Source organism: Rattus norvegicus, chromosome 15 (assembly GCF_036323735.1).
Source record: "Rattus norvegicus strain BN/NHsdMcwi chromosome 15, GRCr8, whole genome shotgun sequence".
Lineage (NCBI taxonomy): Eukaryota > Metazoa > Chordata > Mammalia > Rodentia > Muridae > Rattus > Rattus norvegicus.
In genome coordinates this window covers 101,495,036-101,513,184 of record NC_086033.1, presented here as the reverse complement: position 1 = coordinate 101,513,184, position 18,149 = coordinate 101,495,036, and the positions used below count along the sequence as shown (strand labels likewise).

The 18,149-nt window shown below is 45.7% G+C and overlaps 1 protein-coding gene across 1 annotated transcript in view; it reads left to right on the top strand.

Annotated features, from left to right (window-relative positions):
- Positions 1-5,155: 5,155 nt before the first annotated feature.
- The window catches only part of Dct (dopachrome tautomerase), a 38,871-nt gene continuing 25,877 nt past the window's right edge, over positions 5,156-18,149 (top strand). Inside the window, exons 1-4 of the mRNA NM_001427268.1 lie at positions 5,156-5,891; positions 14,320-14,619; positions 16,819-16,919; positions 17,384-17,550. Of these exons, the coding sequence (NP_001414197.1) occupies positions 5,597-5,891; positions 14,320-14,619; positions 16,819-16,919; positions 17,384-17,550 (863 nt within the window). The 5' untranslated portion in view covers positions 5,156-5,596. The remainder of the gene's footprint in view (positions 5,892-14,319; positions 14,620-16,818; positions 16,920-17,383; positions 17,551-18,149) is intronic.

Genomic DNA, 18,149 nt, shown 5'->3' with positions numbered 1-18,149 from the left:
GTTCTCTTCTTCCCACAGATCTCTGTTTTGAAACAGAAGCCACTTAATTGCGTATCCAAATCACTCATTAAACTGCAGAGGTGCATGTAAGAATCACCCAAAGCGGGGCTGGGGATTCAGCTCAGTGGTAGAGCGCTTACCTAGGAAGCGCAAGGCCCTGGGTTCGGTCCCCAGCTCCGAAAAAAAAAAAAAAAAAAAAAAAAAAAAAAAAAAAAAAAAAAGAATCACCCAAAGCAAATTCCCATGGGTCAGGCAAGGCAACAAAACCACATGACACACTGAGCACTAGGGGGCCCACGAGGGCAGACCCCAGGCCCACGGTGAGTGCCAGCAGGGGTAGCGCACAGCCTTTAGGTCAGCCTACCAAAGCTGCATAGGAAAGCGAAAAGCTGACGTAAAAGAAGTCACACAGCCCGTCACGCCACCAGGAAAAGAAAAGAGCTTAGACAGAGAAAACAAAGTCATAATAGAAGATACCCAGCATCTAGGAAGCAGTTTGGACACTGTCGGAAAGGAAACTGACCTCATGTCCCCAAGATGTGCGGTAGAGAAGAGACAGGACACATCACGTGGAAGAATCCAGCAAGGGGCTGAACACTGAGAGGGTTTTCAGTCAGAGAAAGGAGCAGGCAGCTTGCTGGGGGGCAGAAGAGAGATGCTCGTTTTCTCTTCAGCAGTATTAGCAAGGAGCCTAAGACAGAGAGTCCTGGTCAGTGGCTCACTCAGCATCAAGGTAGCTTCCCGATTTCGTTTGGAGGAAGGACTGCCATCCTAACTGCCAAGGATTTGCACCCTGCTTTGAAGCCTCTGTGTGTGAATTCTCTTTGTCTACCTCATCATCCTTGACGTGTGTTCAGTTCTCAGGGCAGTGCAGGGCTAGGTGCTGGCAGCAGAGGGGATGCCCACAGACCTTCCTTTTAAATGCACTACTGTCTCAAACGCTGTAAGAAGACCATGCGATGGATGGCTTCCTAGAGAGGCTTTCTCCTGTTCTCAGACCACCTAGCTCTGAGGCACAGTGGCCTCTCTTCTCAGGGCCTCTTTATTTTCTTTCTTCAACGCTTTTAAAGTTAGGAGATGACAGAGTTTGCCAAGCTAAGCTTCCAGAGGAAATACATCCAAAAGCCCAAAAGAAATCCATGTTCAAACACTGGTAAGTTTCACAACATTCTTTATAGGAACCGTCGGTTTTTATAGTTCTTATTGGTGGCAAATGATTTCGGTATACCCATGCTCTGTCCTCCTGGATTCTGCTGTTCGAGGCCTGCAGACCTTCCCTTTTGTAAAGACTGGAAGGTCCGGGACAGGAGCCCTGAGGAAGCACAGTTTTTCTGGGCTGGCAGAGAAATTCTTCCAGTGAGAAGCCTATTTGATGATTTCATAAACCTCAGGGCCACATGATACTTCGTTATAACAGACATTAATGTAGGCTGACACCTCGACACGAACAGGAATTCAGTTTATGACAAGCTGGAGGAACTGGATCCCTTACTCTCAGACTTGTGATCCTCACGCCCCCACCTCCTCCAGGAAATCCTATCGGCCTGCATCCTTACAACAGGCAAGATCCCTTATTCTCAACTGCAATGAGCTGCCGCCATTGCGTAGCGATGTTAAAATAATTTCTACTGGAAACACCTAAGCTTCAAGGAGAAGTCCCTTTGGATTTGTTTGTACATTTAAAGGTAGCCCAGGCTGGCTTGACCTGCTATGTATCTGAGGATGAGCCTGAGTTCTGCTCCCTCCACACTGCAAGTACTGTGTGATATGCATCACCATGCATACCTGCGTTCTGAGGTGTTGGGACTGAACCCAAGGTCTCACACATGCCAGGCAAGATCTCTATGGACTGAACTCTAACCCTCTTTGTGGTTTAAATGAGATGGCGATAGGTAGAGAAGCAAGCTTGCTTCAGTACCCGGCATAGAGTAGGAGAGGAAGAAATAAAATTTCCACGGGGCTGAACAGATGGTTCGGTGGGTAGGATCATGCACTCCTCTTGTGGAGGACTTAGGCTCAGTTCCCAGTATCAGCACGGCAACTCGCAACTTCCCGTAACTCCTGTCTCAGGGGATGGGATGCTCTCTCCTGGTCTCTGCAGGCTCCTGCATGGAAGCACTGGTGCACATACGTTAATGTAGACTCACACACAGATACATTTAAAACATCAAAAAAAGAAATAACTTTCCTTTTCCTTTTTCTTTTTTAAAGTATGGTATAGAGTCTATTTAGGGCATGGGGAGGGGAGTTGAGGGAGTAGAGACAGAGAAAGGGGATATATATATATATATATATATATATAGAGAGAGAGAGAGAGAGAGAGAGAGAGGAAGAAGAGAAGAGAAGAAGAAGAAAAAGAAGAAAGAAAGAAGAAAAGAAGAAGAAGCAGAAGAAGAAGCAGAAGCAGTAGAGGACGGCCATTAGCATGTGGAGGGGGGAGGGGAATAGGGAGAGAAGGGACAGAGAGGGAGTAAGAAGAGCAAGAGTCTTCTTTTTCTTATTTAGAAGTATTGCAACTAATTCCCGAGAGAAGGGAAATGTAGTAACACAGCTTATTGTGAAGACTGGGACCTTGGGGTCAGAGGGACACAGTCCTTCCGCTGCCCTGTTAACTGAGGTTCCAGCCTCCTCTTCCTCTCCTGTAGCCTTGGGCCAGTGACTAGATAGACCATGAAGAAAATGAGCCTGGTACTGTGATAGGAAGGTGTCCTGACTGAGGACACCAAAGTGAATGGCAAAGGTCGGCTTCTCTCAGCGGTTGATGCTCCAGAGACAGGAAGCCAGGAGAGGCTATTTAAGGCAGAAGAAATGGCAGTGCAATGGCCTAGAGTTCCCACAACTAGGTCTGTCCACTAGTGACCGTAGTATTCTGCCCAGCAAAGGAAGACAGAGAGGCAGGCAGGGGAAGATCCAGCAGGACCTTCTAGTTCAGCTCCTTCCAAACTCTATGGTACAGAACTGTTGTAAAAGAGTTCTCAGGCCAATGTGAGATCTACATACACATGGTGTCCGTGCAAGCCACCCTCCAGGCTTGCACCTGATGGATCATGTGCGAGAGCGTATGGCAATGCCAAGCTTTTAAATGCTGGATCCCACCTCCTGTCCTTACTGTATTCATCCTAATGTAAGCCAGAAGCGCTCGCACTGGGACCTGCCGACCACTCTGGGCACCACTCTTGATTTCACTCTCAGTGCTTCAGAGAACATTTCCAGGGAAGGAAGGAAGAGAAATCAAAGATTCAAGGGCTGTGGTGGGAGGAAGACCTACCCTTCTAGGAGGCCATGAGTCTGAGATTCATAGTTCAGAGCAGGACCAGGGAAGGAATCCTGGGGTGAGGTGAGAGCCTCCATGTAAAGCCTCAGATGACCTGGGTTGCACAGCATGTGGTCCATCTGATGTGAGAAATGTGGAAAGTCCCTCAATTTCAGGATCCTAGAAATTCGATGGTGGCATCCCCTGAATGTCACCACTGCGCAGAACACCAGGCTTCACAGTGGTGACACGGAGTGGAAGTCGGCAGACACGCAGTGGGGTCATGGTCAATGCTTTGGAGTGGAGTCCAAAAAGCCTTTAAGTCTTTACCACCATTAGGTATTATGGTGTGAGCATGGTCAAGCCTAAGAAAGGAACTCACATGGTCTCCCGCTGTTACTACCCCATCGTCTACTGCTAGACCCTGAGACTTTCTGGTCAGCCACCACCCAGTGGTTCAGTGGGAGACTCTGTCTCAAAAAACGAAGTGGAAAGTGAGTGTGTAAACAGTTTACGTTGATCTGTGGCATCCACTTGCACATGCGTATACAAACATGCACATGCATGCCTTCCAAAACACATATACTGTAAGTGCATACAGCTGTATGCAGGTATGTGTGTGCGCGCACACACACACACTCACGCACGCACGCACACACACATGCACGCACGCACACATGCACTGATGTCCTGAACCTATCATCAAGAGTCTGATTCAATGTCCAGAACCCAGAGGTACAAACTGCTATTGATTTAGTCACAGCTTAATATCACAGGGGGTAGCACAGAACACACGTATAAGGACATCTGGGTACTCCTTCCATCCTTCCTTCCTTCCTTCCTTCCTTCCTTCCTTCCTTCCTTCCTTCCTTCCTTTTCTTTTTCTTTCTTTTAAAGATACAGTCTCTCTACATAGCCATGGCTGTTCTGAGACTTACCGTGTAGACTGGGCTGGCTTCCAACTCACAGAGATCCCCCTGCCTCTGCTTTCCGAACGCTGACAGGAGTATCCACCTGGCTGCTGTGTACTTTTCTCAACCTTAAGAATTCCTTTGGAATTAATAAGGCACTTTACATTCATGTACAAGGCATTCTCAGATGCCAACTGGAATAATTTTAAGTCAGCAGTTGGTACAGATCTCATGACACCAAGATAGTCCTGTTTGCACTAGGAAGGAACAAATGCTCCTGCAAATGGCCACCACTGTCCATGGTACCCTGGAGGAAACATGTAGCGGCATTCCTTCCTAAATTAAAGCTTGATTATGCCAAACTTCACTCTCATCAAAAGATTTCCTTGCAAGCCCCTCTCCAACTTGTCCCTTTGCCTTCCTTACAGAGAATTGACAATTGGGAATAATTGGTGGCATACTTTTCTCTGCAAATTAAAAAGAAATCTGCTTCAGGGATGTGCTGAGCAGGAGAAGAGGGGGTTGTTATTTGGAAGCAAGAGGATTCCTCCTGATTGTGCAAACAAAGCAGTTCCTTGTATACTGGCTTTAAATAAGCGTTTCTTTATTTGGGGGGGGCTGCGTGATCTCCTGTGGCGGCCTCTCCCATGTCAGCCAGCAGTCATGAGGGAGAAGTGCTTAGCAATGCACAGGTCTGTAAAGGGGCTTTGACGGAATGCTCGCTGTATCTATTGACGCACGGGGAGGCCTGAGGTCACAAGCTTGGCTGGGACCCATGAGCCCGATAAAGAGGCCGATTTTGCCCTCCTGACACAAAGCCAGACACTTTATCAGCTTCATTGTGCACTTGGGGTCATGTGCTAACAAAGAGGATTTCTCTGGTTATAATCCCCTTAATGATGGCTTCTCCCAGCCCCTCCCCCACGCCCCACCGGGGCCCCGTGGCTTGGCGAGCCGGAGAGAATAAAGGCAACACGGTGCTTGGCTTTTGAACTGAGTTCAAGGCAATTAAGGTCAAGGGCTACGGAGAGGAGGAGGCTTAGAAACAGCAGCATAATAAGCCGTACAGCTGGAGCGCTCTGTAAATTAACTCAATTAGACAGAGCCCGATTTAACAAGGAAGACTGGCGAGAAGCGCGCCCCTCATTAAACTTGATGTTAGAGGAGCTTCTGATGAAATTAAATTTGTGTTAGTTGTTTGAGTCACATAAAATAGCATGTGCGCGTACACATGTGCACACGTGTAGGCTCTGTGATTTAGGTGGGAATTCTGAGAGGGTGAGAGGAAAGGGCTAGAACTAAACAGCGAGAGAAGGAAAGGAAAGGAGATTTTGAGTGAGTGAAGGCCCCAGAACTCAGGAGTGGAAGACAAGGAGGGTAGCCAGACAGAAAACAGGTGGGAAGCCGAGCCGGGCCTCCCAATTAAGAAGGCATGGGCCTCGTGCGATGGGGGCTTCTGCTGGGTTGCCTGGGCTGCGGAATTCTGCTCGGAGCTCGGGCTCAGTTTCCCCGCGTCTGCATGACCTTGGATGGCGTGCTGAACAAAGAATGCTGCCCGCCCCTGGGCCCCGAGGCAAACAACATATGCGGCTTTCTAGACGGTCGCGGCCAGTGCACCGAGGTGCAGACAGACACCAGGCCCTGGAGCGGCCCTTACGTCCTTCGAAATCAGGATGACCGTGAGCAGTGGCCAAGAAAATTCTTCAACCGGACTTGCAAATGCACAGGTGAGGACACTTGGGCAGACCCAGCTGTCACTGCATTTGAGCTTGGAGAATCCTAGAGAGGAGAGCGATCCCTTCTGAGGGAGAGACGACACTGGTGACGAACTGCTAGGCTAGCTGTTTCTGGTTGGCAGGTCTATTCATTCAGATGCTAACACCTTTCACGCCCTGTACATGTACTTATGAAAACTAAGTCAACACTGCGTGGGCCACGCCTGAGTTTCTGGACACATGCCAACATACCTTTGGCTTGTTTGTTGGGAGGGGAGGCTACAGGAATGGGGAGCCTGCTTTGAAATGAGAACAAGTCCTTTCAAGCTGGATCGGGACCTCTCCTGCAATGGGTTTGCACTTGCTGAGGCGCTGGGTGCGGCTTGGCACCGGGCAGGCGCAGAGGAGGCAGGTGCCACAGAGCTGTTCTCAGCATTTCTTGGGATTTGAATAGACCACAGACCGGGCCCTTCTGCCTTGTTCAAGCCAGGACTGGACTGTAACTTTGCCAGAGTTAAGGAGATGGGCCAAAGAAACTTCCTCAGAGAAGTGCTATTAGGGTGGCTTCCTTCTACCATTGTCTAATTTCCAATTGGGCAGTATCAGACCTGCCCACTGTCCTTCCTTTGCAACCAGGGTCTCTCCCAATACTTGCTTCTATGAAATATACATTTTCTCTGCTTTTCTAGATTTCTTAAGTCCTCCTCTATCCCACTTCTGGTTTCCAGAAACCGGGCACAGCTGTAATAAGCACTCAGAGTCTGGCAGGGCATTAAAAATAAAACTCCTGCAAGCAGCATTTCCAACAAAGCCCTCAGAAGATGCTCCTCCGTGGCCAGCTGCATGCAGCTTTCCCTTCTGGCTAATTTCTGCTTTCACACGTGATGCTGAAACCCAGGAAATTATGCGCACTCCAGCTATGTCAGCGTCAGAAACGCTACCACAGAGGGAAGGTGTGAGCAGTCCAAAAGTTCTGCCCTTATCATTCTGTAATAAAGTAGTTATTATGTTAGAAGTACTGAGAGAGAGAGAGAGAGAGAGAGAGAGAGAGAGAGAGAGAGAGAAGAACCCAGAACCTTGTGCATGCCAGAGACACCTGTGAGAATTATTTCCAGGTCAGTAGGTGGCAAAATGCTGTGTTTTTCAAAGGCTGAGCATCCTGTTTTAGAGTCCTGGGGCAGAATGCTTTAGCAGGTCAGAGGAAGCAGCATCCTCATCCTACCTCCTTTTTATAGTTCGCACTCGGAAGGGGAAAGCACAGGACATAGCAGAAGAGTAGGCTCGTCTGCAGTGTCTCTTTCTCCAGGAAGTATTTTGAATATTCCGCAAGAAGGAGCAGAAATGTGCGTCAAACTGACCTACTTTAGGAACAAAACAGGGAATGGGTCAGGCATAGGATGATCCTCCACAAGTTTCAGATGTCAAACATCACATTTCCAGAGGCCAGTTCCTTGAAGCAGGCCTTCCTTCCTCAGGGCATAGTCTGCATCTGCAGCCGCCCCACCCACCAGCCTCGATGACCCTCGAGGGTCCATCCTCGCTGGTGGTTCACCTCCTTTCTAAGACTTCTTTGTCTCTGACTCACTCCCGACCACTGCTCATTCTGCACTGCAGACCACATGTGCTAAGGCTGCTTAATGCGTACTGTTCATAATACTTTGACAGATTACTCTTTTTATCTAGCTTTAAGAAGTATGATTTCCACACAAGATTCTGCACACAATCAACATGTATAACAGCAAGTCCGTAGATGTGCACAGTTTCACAGTCCTGTTCCTCTCACAACAGTCAAGGGAATGGACATGTTCGATGCCTCCAACAGGTTTTCTTGTGTTCTTGCTTTTCTGCCTTTTTCAAGAATACTTTACACGAGCTTTATCTTGTTAGCACATTCATAAGTGTACAACACCATGCTAGAGAGTGGATATCCAAAACTTACCGTCTGTCACTGTGACTCCATACTCATTCAGTGGAGCCTCTATATTTCCTCCTCTGCCATCCCTCCTGGTAACCACAGTGCTCTTGTCCGCTCTGGTTAGCTGACTGCTTTAGGTGCCTCACTGAGGGTGAACCAGACAGTGTTGTACAGTGGGGACTTACTTCACTGAACAGTTTCTTTCAGGTTCATCTGTGGGTTGATCCCACAACCTCTCCTCCTCCCCTTTTCAACTCATTATGTTTTTTTTTCTTTTATTCTGGGACTTGAACCCAGGACTTACACACATTAAGCAGACAGTCTACTACTGAGCTACATCCTCAGTCTCCTTCCCTGCCCCACCCCTCCGTCTTAGAGACTTGCAATGGAAAGCTGCTTTGTCTACATAGTTGCCATCATTTGATGATGGGCCAGCTGTTTCAAAGACATGTTCTTTTATTTCCCCTTTTAAAGAGTGAGTGATTTGCCTTCCTTGAGTAGTGTCTTTGTGGTTCTCAGGGACTATGTGCAATTTATACCTGACTTTGAGCATCCCAAAGGCCCTTGGCTCTGGGAGCTGTCCAGAGCATTTGCAAATGGAGCACTTTGGACTCTCCTGGCCAACCTGAAGTTTTTAGGGCAGAGATGGAAATTAGTGTGTGGCCAGCAGAATGCTGGTGACCTCTGCATTTCGCCGATTCCTCGAGAAAATAATTGCTCCACGCTCTACTACAGGCTGGCGAGAGAAGCTTTAGCCTCATCAAGGAAAACTACAAAACTAAAATAAAATAAGCAAATTTGGTGTCTCAATTCCCTATAGAGTATCTCTCTATAATTGGTTGGGATAAATCGGGAAAAAAGCACTGAGTAGATTTATCAGGAGGAGCCACACATGCTTCAGGAGATTTTGGCATTGGCCATTTTCTTCTGTGGCTTACCTGACAGTTAGCATTTAGATGCTACTTGCAGCTGTACCTTTGGGCTTTTTGAAATCCTTGGGCACTAAATAGTTTTTGAACAGTTGGCTGAGAACTTCTTGTTTGTACAATGACTAAGTGCCTCATTTTCCAATCTCTGAAATGGGGATAATGATGAAGCCACACTTGTAAAATCTTTTTGAGCTCTGCAGATGAAAGAACCTGTGTGAGCACAGAGTATTGTTATTAAAATAATAGAATCTCTAATTAAAAGGGATAGGCTATTTAGAGTTCCTTGTAAACTCACTAATCGGTGCTCGTTAAGCTTAGTTAGTCTAATAGCGTTTTGAGTTTAAGCCATGCAGCGCATGTAGGGACTTGTGGTGTGTAGATGTTTTCTTTTTCCCCATCCTGGTTCTAAGTCAGGAGAGGACTTAGCCCCCTTGACTGTTTAAGTTTAATTTTTCCTCACGGACGATTTGACTCAGTGTGAGATAGATTGGAATCATCCCCTCCCTCCCTTCCCCATGTCCCACCCCAGCAGCAAACATAATCTTTTAAAATGAGTTCTACTTGTATTTCTTACCGCCTGTGCACGAAGGAGAAGACTAACTCCTATTAGGCTGGTGTAAGTTACAACCAGGAAATTGAAAGAGTAACAGAGCCGTTGCATTTTGCTAGTTTTCAGTATTTTGATACACTGTTCAGGCCAGGTCCTCGGTAAGCTAAAACAGGAGGGACGGCATATGTATGTAGAAAAGGAATTTTTTAAAACTGAGTAAACCTCTGGATTATAAACAATAAGTAGCAAGTATTTTCTAGTGAGTAGTTGCATGTGTGCGTGTGTGTGTTTGTGTGTGTGCCTCCATCCCACTTCTGTGCTCATCGGTGTTGTGAAGCCCTGTGGGTCTTCTCCAGAGTCAGGAGTGTTTGTTTTGTCTTTTGACATGCCACAACACTTTGTTTCTTTCTGTTTCTACTTTTCCTGCAGCTCCAGGTGTGCAGCTGCCTCTCGAGCAGGCGTCCCCACTCCCTCTACTCCCCAGTGATACCTCGTTTGTGTCTCCATTCCCAGTGTCTAATACATGCCTCCGTCCTCCAGTTTCTGGTCTTCCCTCCATCACTCGCTCAAATGACTTTTATCTCATTATGAATGACATTATACTCAGGGTGTTGAGCCCATGAGGTATAGAGAGGGGGTGAGGGACGTGATGCTCAAGGGATCGAGGTAGCAATAGCTGAAGACAAGTCATTGCTCTTCCACTTGAAAAGCGGAGCTTTCTAAGACTATCAGCAGCAACACTTGGCATGGAGCCTGTTGAGCCCCGATGCCATTCTCTGGGCTCTACAGCACCACACTTAATTTTTCACAAAACTCTGTAGCGTAGAACTCTTATTTTGACACGATACGTTCAGAAAGGTTGAGCTCAAAGCCACCAGGAGTAACAACTTGTCTAAAAATATAAAAAGCTGTGAGGACAGAGGAAAGCATACTGAAATTCATTTTAAGATCACTTCTTAGAATAGACTATCTTTTATTTATCCCATTTATACTGGCAACTTTATGTTTGTGAATAATGCATTTTAATCTTATGTACCCATCTTTGAGAGACCCCAATTTTTTCCTTTTGTTCTTTACAGGAAAGAGTATTTTTTTTTTTAAAAAAATTTAAGTTCAGGTAAGGATTATGTCGAGAGTATGGAATTTCCTATGTATCCCCTTCCGTCTGCGAACATCCTCAATTTCACACCCGCTGCTTAGTGCTGTCCGTAATTAGGTATCGATGTGCAGTGTGCTATTTACCACATAGATAACCGAGTCAGAAATAATTCATGACTTTTAATGTGAGAATTAAAAGTGTATTAAAGTCACTGCTAGAACGTTTAAGATTTTTTTCTTACTATTTAAAATGTTTTTTTTAGGGCTGTTTTTAGTCCATTCAAAAAACTAAGTAGAATGAATGGAGGAGACGTCTCTGCTGGTAAAACATTTGACACGCAACCATGGTCTCCGGCCAACCATGCAGAGCCGCCCAGAGGGCCCGGCTCATTGTATTTATAAAAACAAAACAAAACAAAATACAAAAGACCTTTACTATTATCTTCTTACTTTTTAATGATTTTAATATCCGTAGGAAGCATTAGTGAGAGAAACTGAATCCATTGACCTTGTTTTATGACTTTATTGAAGAGAATGTTTTATTTAAGATAACATAAAGCCAACTATAAACTTTAAAGTGTTAAAAGTTTTAAGTTTTGATCACTTGGATCATTGTAAATGAAGGTTCAGCAAGCAGGATGAGCTAGACAGTCACCTCAGACAGCCCAGCTAACTGCCCTCCATTTCCCTCTGGTCTCCTCCGTGAAAACCACACCAAACAAAATCAAACCAAACCAAACCAAACCAAACCAAACCAAACCAAACCCAATAACCCCTTTATTATTAAAAATATTTATTTGTTTTTATTTTGTGTCTATGGGTGTTTGCCTGCATGTACACGGTTGGGCCAGAAGATGGTCTCAGATCCCCCGGAGCTGCAGTTGTGTACCGTTGTGGGCTGCCGTGTGCGTGCTAGGAAATGCACCTGGGCCCTCTGCAAGAGCAGCAGGGATGTTAATCTACAAGCCATTTCCCCAGCTCTCCATGTGCGCTTGGAATTCCAGGACTGCAAAGGCAGAGGAGGGTTGTTGGTTCCTGGAGCTTGTGGGCCAGACAGTCTAGCTGAATTTGGTGAGCTTAGATTCAGTGAGATTCTCTCAAAAATAAAGTGGAGAGAGGTAGAAGATGCTTGATGACTTTTATCATGCACATATGCACATGCACACAGACCCACAAAGATGCGTATGGACATGAGAAACAACAACAAGCACACACACACACACTCACACACACACACTCACACACACACACATACACACACTCACACATACACACACACTCACACATACACTCACACATACACATACTCACACACACATTCACACACTCACACACATACACACTCACATACACACACATTCACATACACACACATTCACACACACATACACACTCACACATACACACACTCACACACACATTCACACACACTCACACACATACACACACTCACACACATACACTCACACACATACACACACTCACACACATACACACACTCACATACACACACATACACACACATTCACTCACATACACTCACATACACTCACACACTCACATACACACATTCACTCACACACATACACATACACACACACACATACACACACACTCACATACACACACATTCACTCACAGATAAGCACTCACATACACTCACACGCACTCACACATACTCACGTACACACACACTCACATACACTCATACACACTTTCACACACATACCCACACATACACATACTCACACACATACACAAACTCACACACATACATACACTCACACACACATTCATACACACACACACACACACGCAGAGCAAAAAGCACTCACATCCTTTTGCTTGTGTGCATGTTTTCCTGTCCACTGGTCTTGGGTTCTTTCCCACTGAAGAGAGATGACTATAGCTTTCTGAGCAGAGACTTTAAAAACTGATGCAAGTTTGACCGAGTGAGCAATTGAGTAGTAAGTATTCTTCTTCGAATATAAATTTTTTTCTGATCACTTCTCAAAAAAAAAAAAAAAAAAAAAAAAAAAAAAAAGAAAAGCTATCCGAATTAAAGTTACCCCAGTGGGTAATAGGTATTTCTTTCTTTTTTTCCTGATGACGTGGGGCATGGAAAACGAGTGCTCCACCACTGAGTCAGGCCTTGTTGATGACTATACATAAATAAACAAGCAGTGTTTCCAAGTGGCCGAGGGAACACAGCTCAGGTCATTCTGAGGTTCTGGGTCCCAGGCTGGGGATGCAGATCAGTGGCTGAAGCCCTGGGTTCCATACCCCTCAATCAGCTCTTCCCAAATGTGGTATAGAGGTGATCTGTCTTGAACTTAAAAGCAGGGTACGTAGCTTACACAGGGAGGGACGTTGGAAAAGTGTTCCGGGCACAGGAAAGATGCAGTAAAAGGGCTGTAGGCGGAAGCACAGAATGAGCGGGAGCTGGTCATCGGCGTTAAGTACTTGGAGTCAGCCCTTTAATCTTCTGGAGATAAGACTATTATCTTCTTGGGGAAGAACAGCTAGACCTTCCCTCTCAGTGTTCCTAAGGAATGAGCCGTTGATTTTGCCAAAGCAGAAAACCCACGAAGTTGAGGGCAAAGGCAAGTAAAGAATTTAGGCTTAGCCGCCAGTCCTGGGGAGCGTCTGAGAACTTTCTCACTAGTTCTTGTCCTCTTGGTGTGGGAAGGGAGAGTTGCTTTGTTGCGGACAGAAATTCTAAAGAATTTGCACATCTCCACATCATAGCGGTTAATTCACTTTTATGATTTGCCAGACAGCATCGATTTTTGTCTTAATGCTGTCTCCTTTGTGAAATGAACCGGCATTTTTAAAGTTAGATGCCACCCAAATTCTGCAAGTCAGCTTGTTTGTCATTGTTGCTGCTGTATTATTATTATTATTATTATTATTATTATTATTGTTGTTATTATTATTATTATTATTATTATTATTATTATTATTTTCGAGACAGGATCACACTGTGTAGCCCTGGCTGTCTCACGCTGGAACCCACTATGTAAACCTGGCTGACCTCAAAGACCCACAGAGATCCACCTTTCTGTGCTTCCTGAGTGCCGGGATTGTTCATTAAGTCTGTGGATCAGTCTGCGCCGGCCAAGTAGTGTGGGCCGGCAAAGACAGCCGGGATTAGCAAAATTAGACCAGGTTGGGGTGTGCAGAGGACTTAGAAGAGATAGCTCCAGGACACCCAAGAGCAGAGGAGTTCCTCTGCTGGGGCCACTGCAACAAATCGTTGCAGGCAGGGACAGAAGCCACAGAAGTGACTTTCTACAAGTGCTGGAAGCGGAAGCCTGAGGTGTGAGCAGGGCTTGTGTCTTCTGAGACCTCTCCCCTGGGCTTCCCGACGATCGCTGTGTTTTCATGTAGCTTCCCTTTGCGTAGAGTACAGTCCTACGGGGCTAGGGGCTGCTGCTCCCCTTCCCCAATTTTACCTTAATGGCTATGTTGAAAACATGATTTCCAAAGCTAGACACATGCTGAGATTCTGGGCACGAAGCCGCCTCCCCCTCCCCTCCTTTCCCTCCCCCCTCCTCCTCCCACTCCTCCTCCTCTCTTTCTCTCTTCCTCCTCCTCTTCCTCTTCTTCCTCCTCCTCCTCCTCTCCTTCCCTCTTCTCCTCTTTCTCCCCACTTCTCCTTGTCTGCTTTAACACTAATATGGTTTCCAGACAGTAGTAGAGGATGCAAGCCCAAAAACAAGGCAGCAGCGAGGGGCCTGGGTTCTCGGAGGCCCCTGTACCCTATCCGGTGTTTTCTCTCCCTCCGTGTCCTGTCATAGTTTTCCCCGTGTCAGCGCCCTTCGTTCCCACTCTTAATCTCTGTTCTTCTGGAACATTCTACCTGGAATTCCAATTGAGAACTTTCTCCCAAAGTGTATAACCTCACACCTACTTCCTGTCTCCCCCTCCCCCTTTTTTTTAAATCAGGAAACTTTGCTGGTTATAATTGTGGAGGCTGCAAGTTTGGCTGGACCGGCCCCGACTGTAATCAGAAGAAGCCACCAGTCCTAAGGCAGAATATCCATTCCCTGACTGCCCAGGAGAGGGAGCAGTTCTTGAGCGCCTTAGACCTAGCGAAGAAGACTATCCACCCAGACTACGTGATCACCACGCAGCACTGGCTGGGGCTGCTTGGGCCCAACGGAACCCAGCCCCAGATTGCCAATTGCAGCGTGTATGACTTTTTTGTGTGGCTCCATTATTATTCTGTTCGAGACACATTATTAGGTGGGTTTTCCCCATTGGCTTAACATGCATTATTAGAGGCTTGTGACTGGGTGGGGATATGGGATGGGAAGTCATTTGATACAAGTTAATTAACAGGGAGCAACCTCAAGCGAGGTGGGTCTGGCAGAATTACCAAACACCGCCTGTAGCTCAAATGAGGCAGTTTCTTTCTGTTCCGCAGATACTTCAAACCTCTCTAGTTTATATTCCTGGTTCAGAGACTAATCCTAGCTCTCTGTGAAACTTAATCCTCAAAGACCTGAGCAAAGTAGAGGCAAATTTATTCTGAGTCCAGGGGAAAAAAATCAACTTTGGCTTAAAGCTGGCTCTGGCCTTTTCTTCAAAGTAGAGAATTAACTGAACCCATGCCAAGGAGCACAGCAGTTCCTTGTCCTGAATTGCAGTATCTGTACTAGAAATGTGGGGACCCCTTGAACTCACATGTCTTTAGGTTTTCAGTTGGATGCTCGCTTGAGGTTGCTTCCTTGTAGGACAGGTGGCATCTTCTGATCACTGTCCTCTCCTTCTGCTTTGATGTGGTCGATCAAACTCAGGTGTCCAGACTAAAGTAGCATGGGTCTTTATCTTCTTGCTGGCCATGGGCATCAGCTCATTTCACCACTTTGTAAAGCATCTAACGCAGGCATAATCATCTACATGCTAAGTGGGAACTCTACGTTGCTACGGCTCTGCTTAAATGTTTCCTTGACAACACAATTTCAAAATGCTGGGAGGCTTCTTGGATTTCATGAAGATGTCCTTTGACCCCAACATGCGCTATGGTGCGCATGTCCCCCACTATCATAATGAAATGATGCTTGTGAAATATCGAGGACTCCCCCAGAACCTAAAAAATGTGAGGACTGGTTGGGATATGGCACAGGAAGTTGACAGTCACACTTCAGCAATCAAACAGCTACAACTTCGCCCCTATTTAACCCGTGGTCTGAGGAGAAGCCATTGGTTTGTTCTAGGAGACTTTGAGTCCATTCTAGATTCATAGCAGCCTATACACTTGGCTATTTCTGCTGCTATCCCTACTTCTGGGTCCCCTCCCTGGGTCAGGGTGAACAAAGTCATTGAGTGCCTTAGGGGTGGTGCAGCTCTCTCAGCATCTCCTTCTCTCACGCACATCACCAGTCCCTAGCCTTTGGCGTTCCTCTCATCGTTTTGTGTAGAAAACGTGAAACTTTTCTTTAGTCAAAAACGAATTTTTAGAAAGGTGGTGTGGCCAGCATCAGTGACAGATGCTCTGCTTTTAGTGTGAGCGTTGTTAAAACCTGCCTCACGGGGAAGCATCCATCTTCCTTTATCCACAGATGAGGCTAAAAGCCTTTATCGTTTTCCTGTCTTTACTCTGAGGAATTTTTGCTTTATGAGAAGATAGCCTCTCAAGAGGAAAGGAAAACTATAGTTTCTGGTCCTATCTAGGAGCTGAATTTATATTCACGTCTGTTCGGCTCTCTGAAGTTATTACAGGTACTTTGAAAGCGCTAAAGTGAGCTGAAGTTTCTGCATAACCATCAAAAGCTGCTGTGAAAGGCGGAAGATGGATGGAGAGCAGGCAGCAAGAAGGGCGTTAAATTGCCCAAAGCGCTTCGCTGGAATTGACAGTTCCAGTGGCCAGCTAAATTGGTTCCAGCATATTTTTTTCCTCTTCTGGTCTCAGTGACCATACTTGTCAGCTTGTGGTTCTAGCTGATTGATGGGTGAGGCAGTATTCTCGAAAAGTTCTTTTTGGATGTATAAAGGCTGCATTAGCACTGAGTGTGGTTGAAGTTGCTACATTATTAAGTAGTTCCTCTGTTATAAATTTATGTGATTTTAAAGAGCAAGTCAGAAAATCCTTAAAATGCATTTCATTTAGGTATTAAGGATTGACACTTTTAGACAGCATTTTATTGTAATGCATTGTTGTGTAAAAATTAAAATTTGTAACAGGACCCTGACTGCTGAGATTGACTTGAATTTTCCAGCTCTCTGCTAAAAAGAAAAGAAAAGAAAAAAAAAAGTTTGAGGAATGAAAGTTGCTAGTTTGTCAAAGTGCTGTGTTTGAAACTTTGTTATTGTTCTTATCATTGCTGTTTAGATACATGGATTTTAAACTAAAACACTGTGGTCCTTTTGGACACAGATGTACTCTGCTAAGGTTTAACTTAAGTATTCTATTCTCTGATCTCTATTTCCCAACTGTTTTAGGTCCAGGACGCCCCTATAAGGCCATTGATTTCTCTCACCAAGGGCCTGCCTTTGTCACATGGCACAGGTACCATTTGTTGTGGCTGGAAAGAGAGCTCCAGGTTGGTCAAAACCGTGTGTGCTCTGTATCTAAAAAGGATTTGCATTCAAGAAGTAAATGATGTTTAGTACACTTATTTCAGTGATAACCAGTGGGGGAAAAAACCAACCCAATACCCTCAGTGTTTCAGATAGCTTTCTTTTCCCTCTGTGAGCATCTAAAGCCTGCTCTCTTGACAAATTACCTATACTGTTGCACATTGTTGCAAATGTATGATTTCCTTCTGTATTAAGGCAGAACAAATGTATTGTGCATATTTACATGTATGCACAATGCATATGTGAGATTTGTATATTTATGTGAATATATACAGCTATATCTTTACATTGATATTTCCTTGCCAATCCAATTGGTATTTGTAGTTGTACTGTGAATTTGGCCAAGGAGCAGGCCAGTCTTTGCTTGGACGCCTTTGTGTAGCATCAGACACATACATAAAGTGACGGGCCCTCCCTTTGCTTTTAGAGACTCATTGGCAACGAGTCCTTTGCTTTGCCCTATTGGAACTTTGCCACCGGGAAGAATGAGTGTGACGTGTGCACAGATGAGCTGCTCGGAGCAGCGAGACAAGATGACCCGACCCTGATTAGTCAGAACTCAAGGTTCTCTACCTGGGAGATTGTGTGTGACAGGTAATGCACCACTTTCTCTTAGTTCTAGGTGATGCACACCATGTTTCTTTATATTTCTCTGTCTGTGGGACATGAGTTATGTTTACATGTTTCTGAAGACAGTTTTCCTATGGGAGGCAGGAATTTAAGCATTAAACCTCTGAAATCAGGAAGGTAGATGCACGGAAATTGTATTTTGAGATCAGGAGCACCATTTTACAACCTGGAGCAGTTCTAGCCTTTGGCCACCATTTGCCGATCATCATCAAGCACATCCTTGGTGATGCAACTCTGCTGGGAACATGGAGAAATAAGAGCCAGGTCTTCTTCTGCATCCACAGAGATCAATTTGTGGTAAATAAATCACCAAGCAGTTTGAGAAGTTCTGTAATAGTGGTGTGCGTGAAGCCAAGAAGGGAGTCAGGACAAGTCCTCAAGGGCGTAGAGCTGATATTTCTGAGACAGAAAGAGGTCCAGACTCTGGCTGGCTGTGGGGGATGGCAAGGAGGGAATGGATAGACGGCAGGGCCTAGGTGTGGGAGCATCATGCACCACTCTAGAGAAACCTCTGGAGGGAAGGTGGTGGATCTGGGTCACAGGTTCCTGAGGAGTTGTGTGGG